Source organism: Triturus cristatus, chromosome 4_2 (assembly GCF_964204655.1).
Source record: "Triturus cristatus chromosome 4_2, aTriCri1.1, whole genome shotgun sequence".
NCBI classification, from domain to species: Eukaryota; Metazoa; Chordata; class Amphibia; order Caudata; family Salamandridae; genus Triturus; species Triturus cristatus.
In genome coordinates this window covers 97,668,383-97,691,199 of record NC_140586.1, presented here as the reverse complement: position 1 = coordinate 97,691,199, position 22,817 = coordinate 97,668,383, and the positions used below count along the sequence as shown (strand labels likewise).

The 22,817-nt window shown below is 43.6% G+C and overlaps 1 protein-coding gene across 2 annotated transcripts in view; it reads left to right on the top strand.

Annotated features, from left to right (window-relative positions):
• The window catches only part of LOC146833089 (A.superbus venom factor 1-like), a 271,604-nt gene that overhangs the window by 230,901 nt on the left and 17,886 nt on the right, over nt 1-22,817 (top strand). For both annotated transcript variants that reach the window (XM_085600728.1, XM_085600727.1), the window contains 2 exons: nt 322-411; nt 20,873-20,956. In XM_085600728.1, the coding sequence (XP_085456854.1) occupies nt 322-411; nt 20,873-20,956 (174 nt within the window). The remainder of the gene's footprint in view (nt 1-321; nt 412-20,872; nt 20,957-22,817) is intronic.

Sequence of the window (22,817 nt, the reverse complement as noted above, 5' to 3'; positions counted from 1 at the left end):
ATGATAAACTGCAATATTGTACTTTTTAAAAACATTAAGTATTTACTAAAACTAGACATAGATGTTGCATTAAACTAAATCTAAAAAAAATTATCCATTTTTATAGAGGCTTTACTGTGAAATGGTCCCTCAGTTCTTTTCAATAGGTTATTTATATTCATAAGCATATCTAGTTTAAATGTTTCCTTAACCCACCGATCATGCCTTTTTTGCTATGCCTGGTAAGCCTTATTCCATTCAACAGATAGTCTTCAAACAACTAGGAATTTATATTGAACAAATAATTGCATTTAATACAAATCACTTATTGTTTATATTTAGAGAGCCGCTGTACAAAATTCTATCATCCAGATAAGGAGAGTGGGCTTTTGAACAAAATATGTCAAGGAGACGTTTGCCGATGCGCTGAAGGTAATGTTTTTTGATCCAACGGTAATCTTCAGCTGCCATCATGTGATTTTTTTTTACTTAACTCTTTATTGTTTTCTATATCTTTTGTATTTGATTTTAACATTTTACCAAGCACAGATTATATATTATAACATAATAATATTTACAGAGTTGTCATTATGCACAAATCTTTCTACTTTGAACTTTTTTCTCATTTTCTTATTTCAATCTTTATTCGACATCAATGCCATAAAGTTTACCAACAACAATAGCATTTAAAACATTTAAAGGATACATTAAATTTAACTTAAAAGTCCTCACCCACATTTATGAGTGCCAGGACTCTCAGCACATCGTACGGTTGCATACATTTATCACTTGGCATGGCACAAAAGATAAAAGAGAATTTACAATCATAAAAGCAGCAGCTGTCAGGAAAAATCATCATAAAAAAGAAAAAAGAAAAAGCGATCAACTACAAGTGTGTTCTATGTCATGCCTTAGTTCAAAGTTCACTACGCATTTTCATGGGGTTAAATAGGCGAGCTCAAGGGAGCAGTCCTTAAGAAGTTGTGTAAAACACAAGCTTAAAGTGCAGAGTTTATATATAAGTCTCGAACCAAGAACAAGTCAGCTAAGCAAGTACTGTCAGCGCATCATACAATTACATACATTTGACGCTAGGCATCACACAAGAAAAAAAAGAGAGTTTACAAACATAAAAGCAACAGTTCTCAGAAAGTCGCATCATTAAGAGAAGGGGCGGTGAGCGTTCTTTGATGTGCCTTGGTTAATGGTACAAAGTGCATTACCTTGCTGTTGGTCAAAACAAATTCAAAAAGGCAGATCTTAGGCAGTAGTGCAAGACTGCAAATTTAAAGTGTAGAATTCACATGTGGGTCTCAGACCATGGGCAAATTGGCTAGGCATGAAGTAGCAGAGAGCAGTTAAACAAAACACCTCTCTGCCGACACATTCTTGGAACAAACCCAAGATAAGCAGATCCTAGAAAGTAGTGCAGAATAGCAATTCTAAAGTGGTATTGGCATATTGATCTAGAGGCAGGTGCCAAACAAGTAAGAACGGGTAAGAAACTGACCATATTCGGGATACACACTCATTCCACAAAATCCTCACAAGGGGTCCGCTATGTATACTAGAGAGGTATCCCGTCAGATGTAAATTGATGCATAAGAACATACCAGATGGTAGCAGATCCTCCTTGGGGCTCCTGGCAATTACTATGCAGTCAAAGAAGCCTGTGTGGATGTTACTAGCTTCTTCAATATTTACATCTGTAGCCAGTAATACATCAAGCTTAGAGTGGCGCTTACGAGATCTAAGGTAATGGCAGACAGGGAATCAGGTCGAGCTGCAACATGATGGCACTTAAGTACCCACTTATTATTTGTTCACTGACGATCCCTAGTTAACTGCGTGACACGTGGACGGATGACGTGTTGTCCCAGAATGGGAGTAGCTGGAAGCAGAGGAGGTTATGATCGCTCTCAATCCTTTGGGTAACTACTATATTATTCACCTTGTATCAGAGTCTTAAGTTGATCAATATATAATCATTACTATTCTCATGGTTGGGTTTGTTATATGTAAAAAGCCCTCTGCTACATGATTTGTTTTCTACCATTTGTAGCCCTAAGTCTATATTCCAGTGTCAAGGTCTTCAGCTGCAGGGCAGCTTGAGTCCACCTTTTTGTAGGCGGTACATAGAGTTGGGGTCTGCCCCAATGCTCGCCTACCTCCAAAGACAAAATTATGTTGTTGCAGTCTAGGTGTTCCTTGGTGGTGTTGAAATTCCAGGATAGGATGATGTAATGTGTATTGCACATCTTCTCCCATTGCCTCGCTAGTGTGTGGATTGTTTCAGAAATGTTGCCACCCTTGACTCCTCTAGAGTAGATATTGTATATGTCAAAAATAAAGCCCCTGTTAGACCTGATGCCATTCACAGAATATCTGGGGAATCGATTTCCAACTTGTGTATCGAGCAGTTTCATGAGGGTCTAGGCCATATTAGCAGACCGCCATATGGCCTGCCACAATGATTAGCTTTGACTGGAATCCAATAATTAGTATACCCAGCCCTAAACACAGGCTCCTTGCTTCAGGTTTCCTGGAATAAACAGCTGTCGAAATCTTCAATAAAATCAATCCAGCCAGACATTTGTAAATTGGAAAAAGCCTACCACATTCCAGGAGACAACTTCTAGGGTGTTACCTATGTTGTTATTTAATAAGTTAGTGGCTTTGGAGATTTCATTAGATGGATGTAAACTTTTGGCAGAGGAATATAGCAACTGCATCAAGCGGGGCCCGATGGTTGCGCCCGATGGTTGGGAACCGAGGTGCCCCCCTGCAAGTTAGTGTTTGGGGTGCAGTAGATAATGCCCTAGATTTTATTTGTCATAAGCTGTTAGTCAGCGACCACTCGCAGCTTGCCTCAGGGAGAGCATGTTGGATCGCAGAGCATGACATAGGGTAGTCAGTCCAAATCGCTCAGGACAGAGTCGCGATCAGATGGAAAGTTTGGCCTTGGATTTGATTTGGCCAAGTCCTGGGAATAAGTGAATTGGATCGAGGAGCCAATTGGCGGGAAAGTCCTGATGTCAAGGGCCACCAAACTGTCTGCTACTTTCATGTCAACAAATATCAATACAATAAAGTCACGTTTGGAACCATGGGCAGGATATCTTCTAGCATGTACAATGTCTTCCCTAATCACGGATCTACAACTTTTTACATGTCTAATCCAGTGACTGACATTATCAATCAAGGAATCCTCGTCCTCATATCTAAGTGCAAAGGGGAATTTTGGAGCATTGGTCATGTAGATCGTGCTTTGCAGGGGTGAACTTTTATTGCATTTATTGGGTGCAGGGTGTCTACTGTTTTTTGGCACATGTTTTGCTGCAGGACACCATGCATTTTCAAATGTCCTGCAATTACTAGTTTGGTATTCAGTGGTATAGCCTAGGTTGGCTATATAGTATCTCTGGCTAGTCCACTCTTGGAATTTTGGGGGCCCAAACAAGACTAGCAGTGAGGAGAAGTCTGAATCTGGCCCGAGGCCTGCATATCCCTAACAAATTCAGAATTTGCGGTACCCTGAGCTGGCAAGTCATTTAACCTTCTGTGTGAGTTCTCTTACCTTATTGGGTATTTAAAAGTAAAGTTGGTCTTTTAAGGGATTCCATTGGGATCTCACTCCACAACTACATGGTCCACCCTTTTTGGTCTCAGTTACAGCAACAAACAAGGGTTTTATTGTTGAGGGTGGGCACAGTTTGCAGTGATTTACTCCATGGAATTCCCCAGAGTTACGTAAAAACTCTGTGGAGTTCCACCCACCCCTAAGCCCTTCCTGACAAGAGAAACGCTGATCGCAGCTAAAACATTGACACTTGAGTCGCATGGGGACTAAACAGGTAGATCTCAGCATTCCGCCTTGTCACCAGACTACTATCAGAGAGGAGAATCTAACATTTCAATGAACCAGTTGCACTTTTGCATATTCAAAGGACTCAACATTGCTTTAGAATAAAATAATATTTTTTGAGTTCTGTTACACAAACACTCAGCCTACTAAAAATAGCATAATAAATCTGAGACTTCTGGGTCTTCACAGAACATTACCAGTCCTCTCTTTGAGTTACCCACACATGCAGGATACGACTGAAGTGGGACCCAGTCGATGATTCCCCAGTCCACCTAGGGCAACCTCCACCCAAGTTATCATCAGGGTGAGTGGTGGGGAATGAGCATGTCTTAAATGTGTGGTCAGGCATTGAGATCAAATGTGTCATATCACATAGAGTGACAGATACGGCAAGACATCTGGGTGGGGAAGGGGCAAACCCTCTTTTTTTATAGGCAACTCTTACCCACATCTTGATTGTAAGGATTGGTGTTAAACAGAGGCATATCTATGCTGAGGCTTTACCTTCAGGGCCCGGCTACCAAAGTCACTACCAGTTCAGAATTTCAGTGGACAGTCTGTTATCACTTCTTTAATGGATGTCTTGTCCCGTAGTTACTGAGAAAAAGGGCCAAAGCTTGTGGTGTCCAGGTGCTCACAGCCAATTGATTAGAAGGAAACATATTCGTTCGAGGCATATGAGCTGCAGATCACACACTTAGGATAGCAGATCGCCATCTGGTGTTGGGCTCGGATGCTTGCAGGTTGTTGTTGTCTTCGGAAGAAGTCTTTGGTCACAAGATAGGTGACTCCTCCCTTGGACTACAGTGCACATGGGCATCAACTCCATCCTTAGATTGTTTTTTTCCGCCATTGGGTTCGGATGCAACTTTTCCACTCTGGTTGGAAATCTCAATTCCAAGCTTTTCGAAGCGAAAAACTTCCACAAAAACATCGAAGCACCTTCACTCGACATCGATTTCATTGGCTCGTCGACGCAGGCCGCTGGGCCTATCCACGCCGTGAGGCCTACGGCTCATGGAAAGGATGCCTTTCAAAAAATGCCCCCAGTGTGGAGCAAAATTTCCACACAGTGACCACCACAAAGACTGCAACCTGTGCCTATCACCGGAACACGACGAGTCCAGCTGTCCAGCCTGCGCAGCATTTCAATTCAAAAAGACCATTCGAGATCGAAGGGCTCGACGCCACATCATGGCACAGAGACCAGCTCCGGAACCAGAAAACATCTTTGATGAGGATCCCGATGTCCCGGAAGAAGATTCCGAGGATCTACAAATCATCTCCGAAGCAGACGACTCAGACGACCCCATTCCTCCTTGGCAACGCGTGAGTACTACTGCCCATGCCCCAACCCCTCCAAAACCAAAGGCATTGGTCAAGACTTCGCCTGCTGGCCTGAGTCGAGACCGAAAACATCTTTCAGAAGCCCCGCCTACGGGCTCGGCTCCGAAGAAACATAAGCCTTCCGGTAGCTCGGGCACGAGCAAGGCGCATGTCATTGTTCCACCGGCACCATCGGCACCGAAGACAAAAGACATCTCGGCACCAAAATCGGCTCCGACGCCTTCGGCACCGAAAACATCAAGGCCCATAGATAAACCAGCACCGAAAGTTCCCAAGCCTAAAGATACAACTTCGGCTCCGAAACCATCATCGGCACCGAAACCACCGGCTAAGGACTCTCATACACCTCCTAAAGCCAAAAACTCCACCGATCAACCAAAACCTCAATTGGAACCGAAAACATCGGCACCAAAAAATGTTCCCGAGGAACAAGAACTTTTCCATCCAGATCCCATTGATCCATGACAGAAACAGATTTATATTAATCCAAAGACTGGACATGTCACCGCGGTGCCATGTAAAAAACGGAAACTGGACACACCACCTGCCCCAGTTCCTATAAACAAGAAGGACTCTGCAACATCGCCTATTCCTCCTTCCTCTCCCATACTACCTTCTACCCCACCCCCTCTGCCTACACCACCCTTACCTCTACCCTCTCCATCACATACACCACCTCCACAGGATGATGATGATGACCTAGGGGAAGGGGGTGATCCTAATGATCCGTTCACGGATCCAGATAATGCACCACTGGATGATTGGGCATTTCCTCTACCAGACATGCCTGACCCTCCACCATATCCCTCCAAACCATCACCTCCAGATGACCACTTGGGATTTGGCCAATTATTAAATAGAGCAGCACTTTACCATGGCGTCACCATGCACTCTGACGCACCTGAGGAAGACTTCTTATTAGATACTTTTGAGCAATCTCAAAAGTCTGTACAAATTTTACCTATGATTAAAGCAGTCATAAAACACGCCCCAGAGGTATTTAAAGACCCCGTCCGTGCCAGGGTTCTTAACCCAAGAATAGAAAAGAAATATAGGCCTGCCCCTAAAGATCCTTGTTACATCAAAGGACAGCTCCCTTTGGATTCTTTGGTTGTTTCCAATGCTAGGAAACGCGCCAGCTCCCAAACCACAGGAGATACACCACCCCCGACAAAGAATCCAAACAATTAGAAGCCTCTGGCAAACGAGTAGCAGCACAAGTCGCTAACCATTGGCGTATTGCAACACCCAAGCCCTTCTAGCACGCTATGACAGGGCTCACTACGACCAGTTGGAGAATCTGTTACAACATCTGCCAGACCAATATAAAACACAGGCAAATTACCTTATCCAGGAGGGAAAACTTATTTCAAATGTGTCAATTAAATGTGCGCTTGACGCCGCAGACACCGCCTCTAGAGCCATAAACACAAGTGTGCTCCTTAGACGACATGCCTGGCTACGCATTTCAGGCTTTAAGCCAGAGGTACAAACTACCATACTTAGTCAGCCATTCAACCAAGAACAGCTATTTGGGCCAGCAGTAGACACTGCCCTTGAAAAAATGAAAAAAGACACTGAGACTGCTAAGTCCATGGGAGCATTACAGTCTCCACAACCACGTGGCTCCTTTCGACGCTCCTTCTACAGAGGAGCCTCCAAGAATATGGGAGCGGACACCTCCTCCACCATCAAACCCGCTACACAAACATCCCCCAGTAGAGGATATTTTAGAGGAGGATATAGAGGAAACAACAACAAGGGATGAGGTCGAGGCTATACCAACACTCGCACCCCCCCTGCCACAAAACAGTGACTTTCCTCCACTACCCCCAGACCATTCCACTCCAGTCGGGGGAAGACTCAAACAGTTCCTACCTGTCTGGAACTCCATCACAACAGACAAGTGGGTAGGACAAATTATCCAGTATGGTTACTGCCTGGAACTCACAAATACCCCCCCCCACATATACCACCCAAACAGCGTTCCATGTCACCAGACCATCTTACACTCCTCAAACAAGAGGTTCTCTCATTGCTTCAAAAACACGCAATAGATCCAGTTCCCTTACAACATCAGGGTACAGGGGTATACTCACTATACTTCCTAATCCCCAAAAAGGACGGGACTCTAAGACCAATACTCGACCTCAGACCCCTAAATCTGTATATAAACTCAGATCATTTCCATATGATCACTCTTCAACAAATGCTCCCACTACTACAACAAGGCGATTTCCTTGCCACACTAGATCTCAAGGACGCCTACTTCCACATTCCCATACATCCTGCTCACAGGAAGTACCTAAGGTTTGTGGTGGACGGACAACACTACCAGTTTACAGTCCTTCCATTCGGAGTAACAACCGCGCCCAGAGTATTCACCAAATGTCTAGCAGTAGTAGCAGCACATCTCAGAAGACAACAAATTCATATCTTCCCGTATCTAGATGACTGGCTAATAAAAGCCAAGTCATTCAACAAATGTGTTCTACACACTCACCAAACTATCCAAATCTTACACAACTTGGGATTCACAATAAACTATCCCAAATCTCATCTACAACCCTCCCACATACATCAGTATCTAGGAGCCACTATAAACACCTCAAAAGCCCTAGTATATCCCAGCCCAGCCAGGATAGCCAATATACAAGCTCTTATCGCAAAATTTCAAACCCAAAACTCCCTTCCAGCAAGAGTGTTCATGCAACTCATAGGCATGATGGCGTCATGCATCTTCATTGTGCCTTATGCAAGACTTCAAATGCGTCCCTTGCAAGAATGTCTAGCACGTCAGTGGAACCAGGCTCAAGGACAACTTACAGATCTGGTGTTGGTGAACAGCCGCACACATCGCTCTCTCAAATGGTGGAACATAAAAAACCTCTCCAAAGGGCGGCCGTTCCTAGAGCCTCTTCCACAGATAGTGCTGACAACGGACACATCACTCACAGGATGGGGAGCCCATCTCCTCTGACACACCACTCAGGGCAAATGGACCACTCAACAGAAAGTGCTCCATATCAATTACCTGGAACTACTAGCAGCGTTCCTAGCATTAAAATCATTCCAACTACATCTCCAGAATAAAACTGTCCTCATCCGGACGGACAGCATGACAGCCATGTATTACATACAAAAACAAGGAGGCACACATTCTCTCTAGCTGTCCCAGCTCGCACAGAACATTTGAAGATGGGCCATTCCCCAGAACATATACCTACTTGCAGAACACCTTCCAGGGGTTCACAATCAAATTGCCGATCTCTTAAGTCGACAAACTCAACAGATCCACGAATGGGAACTACATCCACAAGTCCTACTGCCCTTTTTCCAACAATGGGGCCAACCAGACATAGATCTGTTCGCCACACACGAAAATGCAAAATGCCCAACCTTCGCCGCCAGGTTTCCCCACCCGGAGTCAAAGGGCAATGCGATATGGATGAACTGGTCAGGCAGATTTGCGTACGCTTTTCCGCTTCTCCCACTCATTCCATTAGTGGGACGCAAGCTCAGGCAACAGTCTCTCAAACTGATCCTAGTAGCTCCCACATGGGCACACCAGCCGTGGTTCCCAACACTACTGGAACTCTCGCTAGTTCCACACCAAAAACTACACCTCTCCCCGTCCTTATTAACCCAGAACCATGGAGAAATCAGACACCCAGATCCAGGTCAACTGAATCTAGCGATCTGGCTCCTGAAGTCCTAGAGTTCGGTTACCTAAACCTGCCACCAGACTGCATGAATATTATAAAGGAGGCCAGAAGACCTACCACTAGAGCCTGCTATGCTGCAAAATGGAAGAGATTTGCCATTTACTACACTAACAATCATATAAACCCACTGGATGCATCCATCCAAGACATAATTTGCTACTTACTGCACTTGCAAAGACGTAATTTGGCATACTCATCCATACGTCTCCACCTAGCAGCATTAGCAGCCTACTTACAAAATCAACAACACTTGTCACTATTTAGAGTACCTGCGATCAAAGCCTTCATGGAAGGACTTAAACGGATTATTCCTCCCAGATTACCACCCTCTCCAGAATGGAATCTAAACATTGTTCTTACAAGGCTCATGGGACCCCCATTTGAACCTCTGCATAAATGCGAACTACAGTTCCTCACATGGAAAGTGGCTTTCCTTATCAATATCACATCCCTCAGAAGGGTAAGTGAAATCCAGGCTTTAACCATATAAGAACCATTCTTACAATTACACCGCAACAAAGTGGATCTTAAAACAAATCCGAAATTCCTTCCGAAAGTCATATCTCCGTTCCATCTTAACCAATCAGTAGAATTACCAGTGTTCTTCCCAAATCCAGACTCGGTAGCTGAAAGAGCTCTTCATACCTTACACGTTAAAAGAGCCCTTCTTTACTACATTGACAGAACCAAGTCATTCCGCAAAACAAAACAATTGTTTGTTGCTTTCTCTCCACCACATAAAGGCAACCCCATTTCCAACTCTGGGGTAGCTAGGTGGATAGTTAAATGTATCCAAATATGCTACCACAAGGCTAAACGCACATTAACAGTTCCCCCTAGAGCGCATTCCACACGCAAAATAGGGGCTTCCATGGCATTCTTAGGAAACATTCCCTTAGAAGATATTTGTAAGGAAGCCACATGGTCTACAACATACACCTTCACTAAACACTATTGTGTTGACGTGCAAGCAAAGCAACAAGCTTCTGTGGGTCAGGCTGTCCTTAAAACTTTATTTCAAATGGCTGCAACCGATACAGGTGACCACCGCTAGGGGAGACACTGCTATATAGTCTATCCTAAGTGTGTGATCTGCAGCTCATATGCCTCGAACGGAATATGCTACTTGCCAGTATGCATCTGTTCTTGGTATGTAGAGCTGCAGAGCCACACACGCCCACCCACCTCCCCGGGACCTGTATCTGTTCCAGCATTGTCTTACTTAGACATCACACATGGACATCTCTCTCTTTTCTACAAACTCCATCATTTCCCATCATGGCGAAAAACAATCTAAGGATGGAGTTGATGCCCATGCGCACTGTAGTCCAAGGGAGGAGTCACCTATCTCGTGACCAAAGACTTCTTCCGAATACAACAACAACCTGCAAGCATCCGAGCCCAACACCAGATGGCGATCTACTATCCTAAGTGTGTGGCTCTGCAGCTCTACATGCCAAGAACAGATGCATACTGGTAAGTAGCATATTCCTTATTTGGTCTGTGGAAGTGCAACGATCTTGGATTCGTTTGGAAGAACTGTTGTCATTGTATTGGCTAGATAGCTTTTGTCAACTGGCTTCATTGATTGTGGGCGGAGACTGTATTGTGGCTTTGGAATGGTTGGGAAAAACTTGAAAGTTACTCATTAAGCATGGGGCCCTGATAATCAACGTGCTAAATGCACAATATTTAGTGTCTGTTCGTCCTGTCCAGTTGCTTGACAGAGGCATGCATGGCTAAACAACAGATGCCTCTACAACTCATCTCCAACTACGAATGCATCTTAACCACGCATTCCTTTACCACGCATGCCTTTACCACACAATTATGTGGTTAAGGCATGATTGAAAAGGAGATATGCATTGTATGGTTTGCCACTACCCCAGACCCCCTCCTGCCCAGTGCCCTAAAATTCTATCTCCTCCACCCCCTTCCCTAAAGCCTAAAACCTAACTTGCCCTACCTCTAGCCCCACCCTGAGGCCTAAAACTCGGCCACTTTAAATAAACGACCCTGACCCCAGGACCCTGAGCCCTAACACCTACCTTTACCCCTAAATCCTCCCAAACCCAGCCCCAGCGCTTAAAAGTACCCCGACCCCCTCGCCCTGAGCCCTAAAACTCTTCAAAAAATTAACCCGACACCCCACCCCTGAGCCCTAAAACCCTTGCCCTGAGGCCTAAAACTGTTCCCCCTTTAAAGAAACGACCCGACCCCCTCACCCTGAGCCCTGAATCCTACCTTCACCCCTAAATACCCCCAAACCCAGCCCCAGACCCAGCGCTTAAAATTTCCCCGACCCCCTCTCCTCGCCTGAGCTCTAAAACCCTTCCAAAAATGATCCCAACCCCCACCCCTGACCTGAGCCCTAAAACCCTTCAAAAAATTTCCCCTCCCTCGTCCTGAGCCCTAAAATCCTTCCAGAAATTGCCACAACCGTCCGCCACTGCCCTGATCCCTGATTCCCTTCCAAAAATTACCCCGACCCATACCCGCCTTCCCCACCCTGAGCCCTTTCAACCTACCCCCAATCCTTTAAAAGTGACCTAGCCCCAGCCCCACTTTCCTGTCCATGTCTGGAGCTTCCTGTTCCGATGCTTCCTCTCTTGACGCGTCCTCTCAGTCTCCCTGCCCATCCAGACAGCTAGACTGCGCACTGCCTTAAGCACGCATATTCGTGGTTAAGGCATATGCGTGGTTAAGGCAAGCGTATTTAGCTTGCGGGTACACAGCATGCGTGCCTCAGCCCACGTAGTAAAGGCCGTTTCCCGTCCCGCCCTATTGTCACTAATGAGTCTTCAATTATTCCAATATAAAGATGCTTTCAATGTATCTATTCCTCTGTTTGTCTGCCATTGAGACTGCACGAGACGGAGCCTCTAAGACAGTATGTGAGGAACGAGCCCCATCACTCTTGTAAGACACTCTTACTTTTATTGGACTCTGCCATGCAGTATCTTCTATTGCGTGAAGTACCGCAGAGAGCCAGCCGACCAGTTCCTGCATCACGAGTGAATGATCTAACGCAACCTCATTACAAACAAAGCCCAGTTGTCCAACTGAAACTCTGGTATCCCCTCATTCTAGAACTGTTATGTTTATTTTGCATTTATGTTTGCGTGCTGTCTTGTAATTTTAGGGAGGCGCCTCAGCAGGGGTTTCGTGCAAGCTTTCCAGTTTCATGACCTACTGCTCCGGTGAGGAGCAGGCGAGCGGGCGGGCTGTCACTGACACTGCCCGAGGACGCCTGGGTGCTCTCGTGGATCCTGGACCACGCTCAATCCGAGAACCGCGGCCAAAACCCGGGTTTCATCAGGCTTACACCCTGAGGTCAGCGGACTGCTGCCTCTGCCTCTGTCATAACATAGGCAACTGCGGTAAGGAGCGAGCAGGCTGTGTTAAGATCCGGGTGGGGGAAGAGCAGGGTCTGGAGCGTGGCCTCTGCTATCAGAGGCTGCAGAGTGTTGTGCCCGGGCGTGCCGCAGAAGCGGCCCAACTAGGTTGGGTGCGGCTGTGGCGCCTCAGTGTGCCCTGCTCCGGATTGCTTTCTGCCAGCCCCTCGCCCCCGCCACCTTAGAAGGTTACAAACTACTACCAGCCAAAAATCTATACGAAATTCACATTTCTAAAAGACCCAGGCAAAGCAATCTACTCAAACAATGACACCATAATGGGTCTACAATCCACACTGCGACCCGCTGGAGCAGAATCTACTCGTGCTCTATAGATAGTGACATGACCTTTCTGGCGTCACAAGAATGGGAGGACCTAGTGGCATCATATAATGTAAAACCACCTTCAATAGCTTCACTGAAGAGCGATCTCACCCGTATATTGAGGGGGGTAGAGGGCCCGCCAACACATTCTGGGTTACCTTACTAAATACAATCCAGCTATCCGCAACAGCACTGCAGTACCAATCCGATAAACTAGACATGCAGCTGACTGTCCTGCAAACGCTAGCAGAAGCTACTTCCGGGATAGAAAGAAAACTTGCGGATCTTAATGGCCTCATAAAAAGAGGACAAGAAGCAGCAAAAGTATCTCAAATAGTTGGAACCGACTGCGTCTGTTCCCCAATAGTCGATAAGCTATCTACCCTACCCACGATGCTAGGGAACCTCTTGGAGGATCTAAAATTAAACACAATAACGCACCCTACAATGCAGGTCCGGACCGAAAGAACAGGCCTCAGCGAAAAACCATCAGGAACCGGCAACGACCATCATACTGGCACCTAGCAAGGGGACTCATCTCCAAAATCCAAACACACACCAGAAGTGTCCTTTTTGAACATCACAATGAAAAGGCCGGCGCAAAGACAACTACGAATGCGCGAGCCCGCCGCGAACAAAAAAGGAAGGGTAGGAACAGAAAGACAACAGGAGCAGGTTACATTGAAGAGAAGCAGCAAATGATTACATCTAGGGATAAAGAGCAAACAGGAGAAATCTTGAAGTACATCGAAGAAAAAAAGGAATCACCCCAAGATAAAAAATCACTAGACACAAAGAGACCCCAACATCGATATTATCCAAAGAGACAATAAGTAAACATATAGAGCAGAAGGACATCGGCCAAATCCAACACAAGTAACTTAGTAACATACCCGAACCAGCAAATGGCACACGAAGCAGTATCGCAGAAAATCTGGCAACAGAAAAAATACAAACCAGTACACAGGTCATAGAGCAGGCCCTAGAGGAGTCCGCCCACATCAAGACAGAAGAAATAAACACCGACCCACCCGCAAACAGTGTTAATCATCGCAAGGATATTACCATCCAGGAACAAAATACGAAGGAAAGCCCACAAAGCACAAACAAGCTAGCCATTGATCAAGGCAAAAGAGGACCACCACGGAGTCAGCACAGTAAGCTACGACACAACAAATATAATCCAGCCCCCACACGGGGTCAAACAACACGAGTCAACCATACATCAGCAAACACCGACCCCTCGAAAAAAAGAGATAGACATTATTCTATTTATACCAGAATACAAATCCATAGGAAAAATGGACATCCTAAATAGGGGTAATATACTAAGACCCATCCACTCAATTGAAAATTTAAAACACATTAACACAACAGACTTGTTGGCAATTGAATTTCACTCTTCCCCAGACCAACATGGACACGAAACGTCAAAAACAATATGGAAAACAAACGACTTAGCAGATGAAATCCTGGGGGAAACGCTCAGATTCTCTCAATGGGGAATAAAGCTTGTAGCAGGAAAAAGACCAGCCTACCCCACCCCGCTCCTAGCAGACTGTAAAAAAGAACGTCTACAAACAGTCAAATCGATTTTAAAAGGAGCACGTAGTTACTCCCCAGGACCTGACAGCAATCTACCACATTTAAAACACTCACCAACCCAGCAACCTGATTTTAGCTGGGCAAACATAGTCAGCGTCTGGAGCAGTACACGGCGGACAATAATCACAGAAGATACAAAGTGACAAAGGGCACCAGGCCAAACTCCTCTAATATTAAAATATGCATCTGGAACATAAACAGTCTGTCAAGCAAACTGGAAGACCCAGAAACATCAAACTAATTAAAATCGTTCGATCTGATTTTACTTCAAGAAACCTGGGAAGAGAACGAGTTACTCCTACAAGGATACACAACTCAAACCCACCCAGCAATTAGAGGTTCTTCCTATGGTCACTGCTCAGGAGGCCTGGCGTCACTCGCCTCAATACTAACAATAGGAACAATGGAAGAAATCAAGGCATAAATCACTCCCCCTAGTGCCATACAGGCAATAGCAATAACAATTGAAAACAACCAGGTGACTCAACCACTATATATAATAAATACATACATACACCCCAGGTACAGACTAAATGCGGAAAGAGAACTTGTTAACGAACTGGCAAGACTCATGGAAGAAAGGGAAATGGAGAACTTACTTCTGGCAGGCGACTTCAACCTTCACCTTTTTGGAAAAACATCAGAAGATGAATTAGCACAGGAACTGAACATTGCACGGGGAATACCAAACCAATCCCCAGCCTCCCCAAAGAAGCAAACAAGATGCTCAAATCAACTACTGAAAGACCTGGAGCAGCTAAACCTAAGAGTACTAAATGGTCAATTTAAAGAGGATACACCGCCCGCATTAACATATTTTTCATCAACCACTTCTTCTCACCTCGACTTCACCCTTGCAACACTACCACTGTTTGAAATAATACGTTTGATTTGATTTGATTTGATAAAAATTTATATCGCGCAAAACAATAACCCGAAGGTATCAAGGCGCCTAAGAATACGATCAATAATTGAAGCAAACATCCTTACATATAGGCCTGCCGAAAGAGGCAAGTTTTAAGAGCACTACGGAACTTCTGCAGGGAGGGCAAGGATCTGAGGTCAAGAGGAAGATCATTCCACCATTTGGGGGCCAGAGTGGAAAAGGCCGTGCCACCCCATTTAGCTCTTCGTATACGGGGAGCTATAAGAAGCAATTTCCCGGCGGAACGCAAGTTCCTTCCAGGAGTGTAATGGGAAATGATAGATCCGACTCCTGAATCGCTATTTTTGGCAAAGGCTCTATATGTCATACATAGGATTTTAAACCGTATTCGGAGTTCTACCGGTAACCAGTGCAGCGTTTTCCTAGCCTCCATGGCCGAAGAGCGTCTGGGGATATCCAGAACAAATCTGGCTGTGGCATTTTGAGCTACCTGTAAGCGTTGCAGGAGGCTCCTGTTTAGCCCCACATACAGCGCATTACAGTAGTCCAAACGTGAACCAATGAGTGCGACAGCAATTTGCTTTCTGGCCTGCAAGGAAAGGTATTTCCTAATCCTTCGAAGAGTGTGGATCAGACCCCAGCAGGTGGAGATGGTCCTACTCACCTGTTTGTTCATATCAAGGGCAGGATCTATCAGCACCCCAAGATTCTTAGCAGATGTAGTGGGGGAAGGACACATTCCCAACGAGTCAGGCCACCAATTGGCTGACCAGATGTTTTCTTTCCCTCCAAACACCATCACCTCAGTCTTCTCCCCATTCAGTTTAAGGGAGTTCTGAATCATCCAATGACCAACCGCCTCCATACAAGATCTAAACTTGGAGGCGGTTGGTTGTTCAAGGTTAGAGAAAACGGCCAAAGCGACCACCTGCCACAAGAAGTGAAACTAGGCGTCACTAGTGGGAACGACATGGAAGCTAGAAAAAGCATCGGGACAGAGTATTCCTCCAACTTCAGACGGATAAGGTGCAAAACCGATAAAGTAGAAGAACTAACAATCAATGCAAAAATAATCTTCAACCGGATAACAAGTTTGACAAAGAACGCACTAGAGGCTTGGGAAGAATGCGTACTGGAACTTGGAACAACATATGCCACAGAGCAAAAAATCCGCAAATGGAACATATCAAGCAGCATATTCGGAAAGGTAATTACACCAGAGATAAATAACCTAAAACAGAAGATAATCCAGATCCTAAGGCAGCTCCGCAAACAATCGAACAATGAAGCCCTGCAAAAAGAGTTGCGATTCCTAAAGGCTCAGCAAAAAAAGAAGACTTGGGAAAGGAAAAGGCAAATGAACAAGGAACTCTGGGCCAAAATCGTGTACAACTCGAAACAGAGGAACAGTGCCAGATTCTGGAAAACAATCCATAGCCTCCAATGCCCAGGACACAAAGGAATAAATTCACATATATCTGAATCCGAATGGGCACACTACTTATCAAATCACTTCAATGATAAAAACCCAGAGGGGGACTCACTCAGAGGAAAAACTCGGACAATCAATATCTACCCAAGCAGTAACAAAACAGGAATACACAAACATGAATTATACGATGACTCCAACCACACTGAGATCCTGCGTAAGCTTGCAAATCCGGAGGAGGAAGGAACAACAAGCTCCAAACTAACCTCAAATAGGAAGGAAGAAAAAAATTATGCAGTAACAGTGGTTAGGATTAAGCCACAAATATCAAAAGGGAAATTAGAAGGCGCTCCTGGCCCCAACGGAATCCCGTCAATAATGTACAAGCAAGACGCTGACTACTGGAGCAATACACTGGCTCCAGTCTTCCAGGAAATTAGGGAAACCGCGATATGTCCATCATCCTGGAGAGGATCAATAATAAGCCCGATCTATAAACAGGGCGAAAGGAGCAATCCAAGTAACCATCGCCTCATCGCCCTTATTGACACAGAGGCAAAGTACAATGCGGGACTCCTCTTGGAGGAATTAACATCCCGGGCAACTACAAAACACATCATCCCAGTAAACCAAACCGGATTCTGCAGACGTCAGGGCACAATAACTAATATCATGGCGCTAACCCTACTGATAGACGCGGTTAAGACAGCCAAGAGCACGCTATTTCTATGCTTCATAGATTACAGTGCCGCGTTTGACCATGTAGACCGCAGCAAACTCTGGCAGAAACTGGAAAAATGGGGGATCCCCGGGCCACTTCCAAAACAGCTGATACTACTGCACACCAACACTTGGGTCAAGATTAAACTGGGAACCGGAACACACCTTTCAAGGCAAATCATCACCACCAAAGGTCTAAAACAAGGATGCGTTCTTGCCCCAATGCTGTTTAACCTTTTTCTCGCAGATCTTCCTGGAGAATTGGACAAAACCGAATCGTATGCCCCACGGTTGGGAGACATCACACTATCAAACCTCCTATATGCAGACGACCTGGTCTTAATTAGTCGGTCCCTGATTGGACTACAACACCTCCTGGACACCACCAATAAATTCTCATCAAACAATGCATTAAAGATCAACTTAAACAAATCAATAGTTATGTCAGTGAACCATAATAAAACAAAGAAACTTGCATGGTTCCTCAACGGACAGAGGCTAGACCACGTAGCCAATTATAAATACCTAGGTGTACTATTAGACAGGAGAGGTTCGTTTAAATCCCAACTAGAGGCCTTTCGTCAGAAGGGCACAACATTCTATTTCTCGATGAAGCCCCTGAAGAAAGTTTTCCCCGATCGATCACTAGATCCCCTTCTACAGGTGATCAGAGCACGTCTACATCCAATGCTCACATACAGCAGTGAACCCATGCAAGGGAAAGATGCGACGGCTCTAGACAAAATAATCAGTAGAGCATACAGGGCAATTTTCCATCTGCCGAATTACGTGTCCCCTGCCCAAATCTGCCTCAAATTTGGTCTCCAGAGACAAACGGTGGAGAGAAGAGGTGCCTATATAAAAAGCTGGCGCAAAATCAGAGGCGCGGAGCAAAGATCTCTAAACACCCATCTCTGGACCGAACTGTCCACCCGAGAGAACTCACCTGCCAGGAAGTATCTATTAGAATCACTGGAGTACCTGGAATTAACAAATCTCTGGGAGTCATCCACAGACAATAAAAGCTTCAAAAAGGTGGTAACAAAAGTAACCAAAATGATATCATCCATAAAAGACAAAGAAATTCTGGCCAAGAGGGCTCATGGATGGACAGTGCTGAAAGATTATAAAGTTCTAAAGACGCAGGAATACCTGAAAACAGGTCTCATGCAGAAGACACAAGACAAATTTTTAAAACTGCGCTTCGGCATCCTACCAATACTACCTCACCTTGGAAAAGGGGAACAGAAGAACACCTTTGCAGAACAGGGAAAGAGGACCTAATACATATAATTTGCATCTGCCCAAACCTGATGGACATAAGGCGCGCCTTACTCCGAGTATTATGGAACCAAAAAGGCATTACAAGCTGCAGGCAGGCTGTGAAGCTGTGCTTCAAACCTGAAGAGATCCAGCTAAATTGCAGACTAACAAAGTACTTTGATATAGCGGCCAGAAGACTCACGAGATAGCCAAACGGTACATCTGAAGTACAGCAAGCAACAGCACTTCAACCAAACAAAGGAACAGTCCGCCAAGACAGTTGCAAAGTCATAATTACGCTCCGGCAAACAGAGACACATTCACTTTATAAACTTAGAAAAGGACTACACAGACAATGCAGTTGAGACTGTCTCGATTTTATAGAGTGTAAAATACTTTTTTCTTTTTATTCGGATAATATAAGTGTAAAACAAGGTTTGAATGATTTTTAATGATGGAAGTTTCAATAGTGTGAGTTTTAATTAACTGTACAATAAAGTTATTCTATCCTATTACGCTTGCCCATAGTACCTACACAAGGTAGATAGCTAGGATTATTAAGTGCAGAAGAACAGATGAAGATGGCAATGAAGAAACACAGTTACAACTAGAAATCAAATATATTAACAGTTCACCAGTGAGTGTTCCTTTGAGATATATATATATATATATATATATATATATATATATATATATATAACACTTTTCAACTCCTGCAACTTCCAGCCTCCAGGCGGCGAAGAAGGAGACGCAGACCCCGCAGTATTTCAGGCAAGATGTTTTATTGTTTTAAAATCTCCAACCCACGCACGACACGTTTCGGGCTTCAAGAGCCCTTGTTTACACACATATATATATATATATATATATATATATATATATATATATATATATATATATATATATATATATATATATATATATATATATATATATATATATATCCACAACTCATTAAAGCAGTTCAGGCCTCAGCGAGGATCTCATACTATGGTTGATCTTTCTACGTAATATCACAACGGTGCACAGAACAACTAGGCAGAGAAAGTACAAAATGGCATGCGTCAGATGTCTGCTTCTCACCCAGACACCTAGTTTCTATTTGTGGACTTTTATAGAACACATTTGCATTCTGGGTATTTTCGTTTTTGTTGCTTAAATTGGATTATTTCAGTAACACTCAAAGTACGGGCTGTTGACAGCTTGCAGTCGTCCCACCCTTCACATGTGGCTACCTGCTGAAGCTGCATTTTGCTTTAGAGAGCACTAACATTAAGAAATATGTTACACAAACAGGCAAGCTTTTATTTACAAGCTAACTGAAGTTAAAGAAAAGAAGCAAATAAGGTATCCTGCACCAAATAACGTTTTTAGAAACATTTATTTTTCACTACATTTTGCAACAAACGTTTAAAAATATGACAAATTCTTTTAAAAATTCACAAACTATATTTCATCAACATGAAGACATGTTTCACCTTAGTTCATCAGAATAAATCAGTGCAAAAAGTATTTTTTAAAAGTGATAGTTCTGAAAATGGACATAGAAACATTCATGCCTCTTCCCAGCAAATCCAATAATGAAATAAGAGGCAAGTTAGTTGCCATTTTCTTTTGGGTAGGCTGGGTTGTTTTTATGTCTGGACAGCATTATAGTTTATTAATTCAAACACAATAGAAGATTTTGTAGTGCACATATCCTGAATGCATGCATTTCAAGTTGCTCTTACATGTGATAATGAAGAAAATGGAGAGAAAATGAAATGAAAATGATTGGCAAGGATCACACAATTTGGTCAGGTTGGAAAGCCAGGATCGATTCTAGGTTTTCTGGTTTTGCATTGTACAATTCTATTTCATTACAATCAATTATGAAGTTGCTTCTTTTTTTAGACCTGACTCTCCCAAGATAGTGATAGCAAGTAGAGAAGGCTTACCCTAAGGTGTGGTATAACAATTTAGAAATAGCATAAAACAGTATTGTCAAATCGCTGACTCTTCTAGAGACTAGGGGCTTAATTTAGAGAACAGTATGGAATGAAATCCTCAAAAAAGTCCACCACATACACCCCCCCTAGCTAAGCCCCACTCTGCTGGCCTCAATGCGGACCTCGGCCACTCTACAGACCATACTTTGTGGCCTTTGCGAAAAAGTTTGTGAGTAGCTATGTACTATAGCAATGGTTAATCTTGATTTGCAAAAGTAAGCCTTGGATTGAAAAAGTGGTGTCAGCATGGAGTTATCTGGCCACCAAGGGTATGATGAGGTGCAGAAAGACCTCCTGTTCACATTACTCTAATGTACTTTTTTTTGGTGATCATTGTCTTTTTCAGAAAACTGTTTTATGCAGAAGTTTGTTGGTGAGCTCTCATTAGAGAGGCGCATTGAAGAGGCATGTGCACCTGGAGTTGACTATGGTAAGTCCTCAAAATATGTATTGGAATTTAATTATGTCTACAAATATATTCAGGGTAAACCATGACAGCTAAACTATGGAGAGAAGAAGTCAGTGAAAGAAATGTATCACGTCCGGATGGCTGATCTTGGCGGATAAGTTAGACTCCAACACAACGGTGATGGAAATACCATCCATCGAATTATAAATCCCATTGAATTCTATGGGTTTTATATTTCGGCAGAAGGGATATCTATCACTGATGTGAGGGAGTGACCCTTCCGCAAAGATCTAAATCAGGCACTGAGAGCCACATTTCTCCTTTTTATTTATTATTACATATAAATACATATGAAAAACAATTCATTCCCATGTCTGTGCTTTAAAAACAAAAATAAATTTGAATGTGTTTCCATTTTGTCAGTTATGACAGAAGCTGAATAGCTGTGCATATTGATAGCATAGGGAGTTAAAAAGAATTCCTAATAAAAATTGAATAGCTTTACTAAAGAGTAAATAGCTGCAGATGCTGCAGATATGCACACATGCTAGTACTAAAAACTTCATGTGTTCAGACATGTATATTGTTTGATTTTATATGAACACTTAGTGCAGTAAAACACCAGAGCATCGACAGGTGAGTGAAAATGTGTTAGCTAAACGTTGAAATTTACTACTTGAAACATAATTCTTACATTGGCCAGGAATAAACGTATGGATAAATACAAATGACAGAAAACAAGTATACATTACTAATGACATTAAATAAATATGAATAAATACAGACAAAAATGCCAAGAAAGTAAATACCATTAAACTTAAAGTCCTAATTCTAACTCTGGCTGCATTTTATTCTGCTTCTAATTCAAGCATTCACCCTTCTGTCAGCCAGTCTCCCTTCAGCAGACTGAGTGACAGATAAGTGCTCATGGAATTTCTATGTCCCAAAAGCACCCTTCTGTCTGCCACCCTATTGATTGCCCTCTATTAATCTTATGAATAAGAAATATTATGACAACTCTCTTTTTGAGCTTGTAGCAGTAAAGTACAGTGAATCTGCCCACCCTATTTACCACTTGATATAAAAAGTACAATCTTTTCTGCCACCATTGGTCTTAGACAGGAAAATACTACTCATTATGACCACCCCCGCTGATTATCTAAGGCTAGAACCATCTCTTCTACACTCATTCAATTCTCTTGTTAAAAAGTACGATTCATATTCCCTTCAATGATGTTCTGGCAGAGAAGACCCCTAAATCTGCATTTTATTAATTTGTTTGGATACCTGTCATAACACAAGGGTAACCCTGGGATCCATAGGCACATGTGTAAATTAGTATTGTTTTCAAGGAACACTTGTACCTAATATATTGTAGTTAAACAGCAGCTCATAAATAGAAAATGTATTCCAAAATCAATTTTTTAATTAGGAAAATTAAAGGAAAAAAATTAAGTTCATAAATGACAGTGGAGTGCAAAAACATGCTTGGTGCTAAGGCGAAAGTGATCTCAATACGCAATAAGCCCAATCTGTAAGAAGCCAGGTCACATTGCCTGATTACCTGCACTTCACAACCGCACAGGCTTGGTGGTTAATTGGTCCCCAACACAGGATATCGTATGTTGACCCTGGTCAGGTTGCAGATTGCTTGCTGCCTCTGATCAGCTGTGTTATTTTGGACAGACCACACTACTATTTAAGCTGACATTGTTCTCTCAGATTCCGATGCCTCACACGATATTTCAGTTGACCCTACCGGTTTCTTCTCATTCAAATCTTGATGCACCTGCATCCCCTTAACAGAGATTACTGTATATACTTCAGGAGGATTTTGTCTACCTTGTCTAGGACAGACCTTGCTTCAAGTCCTGATGATGAT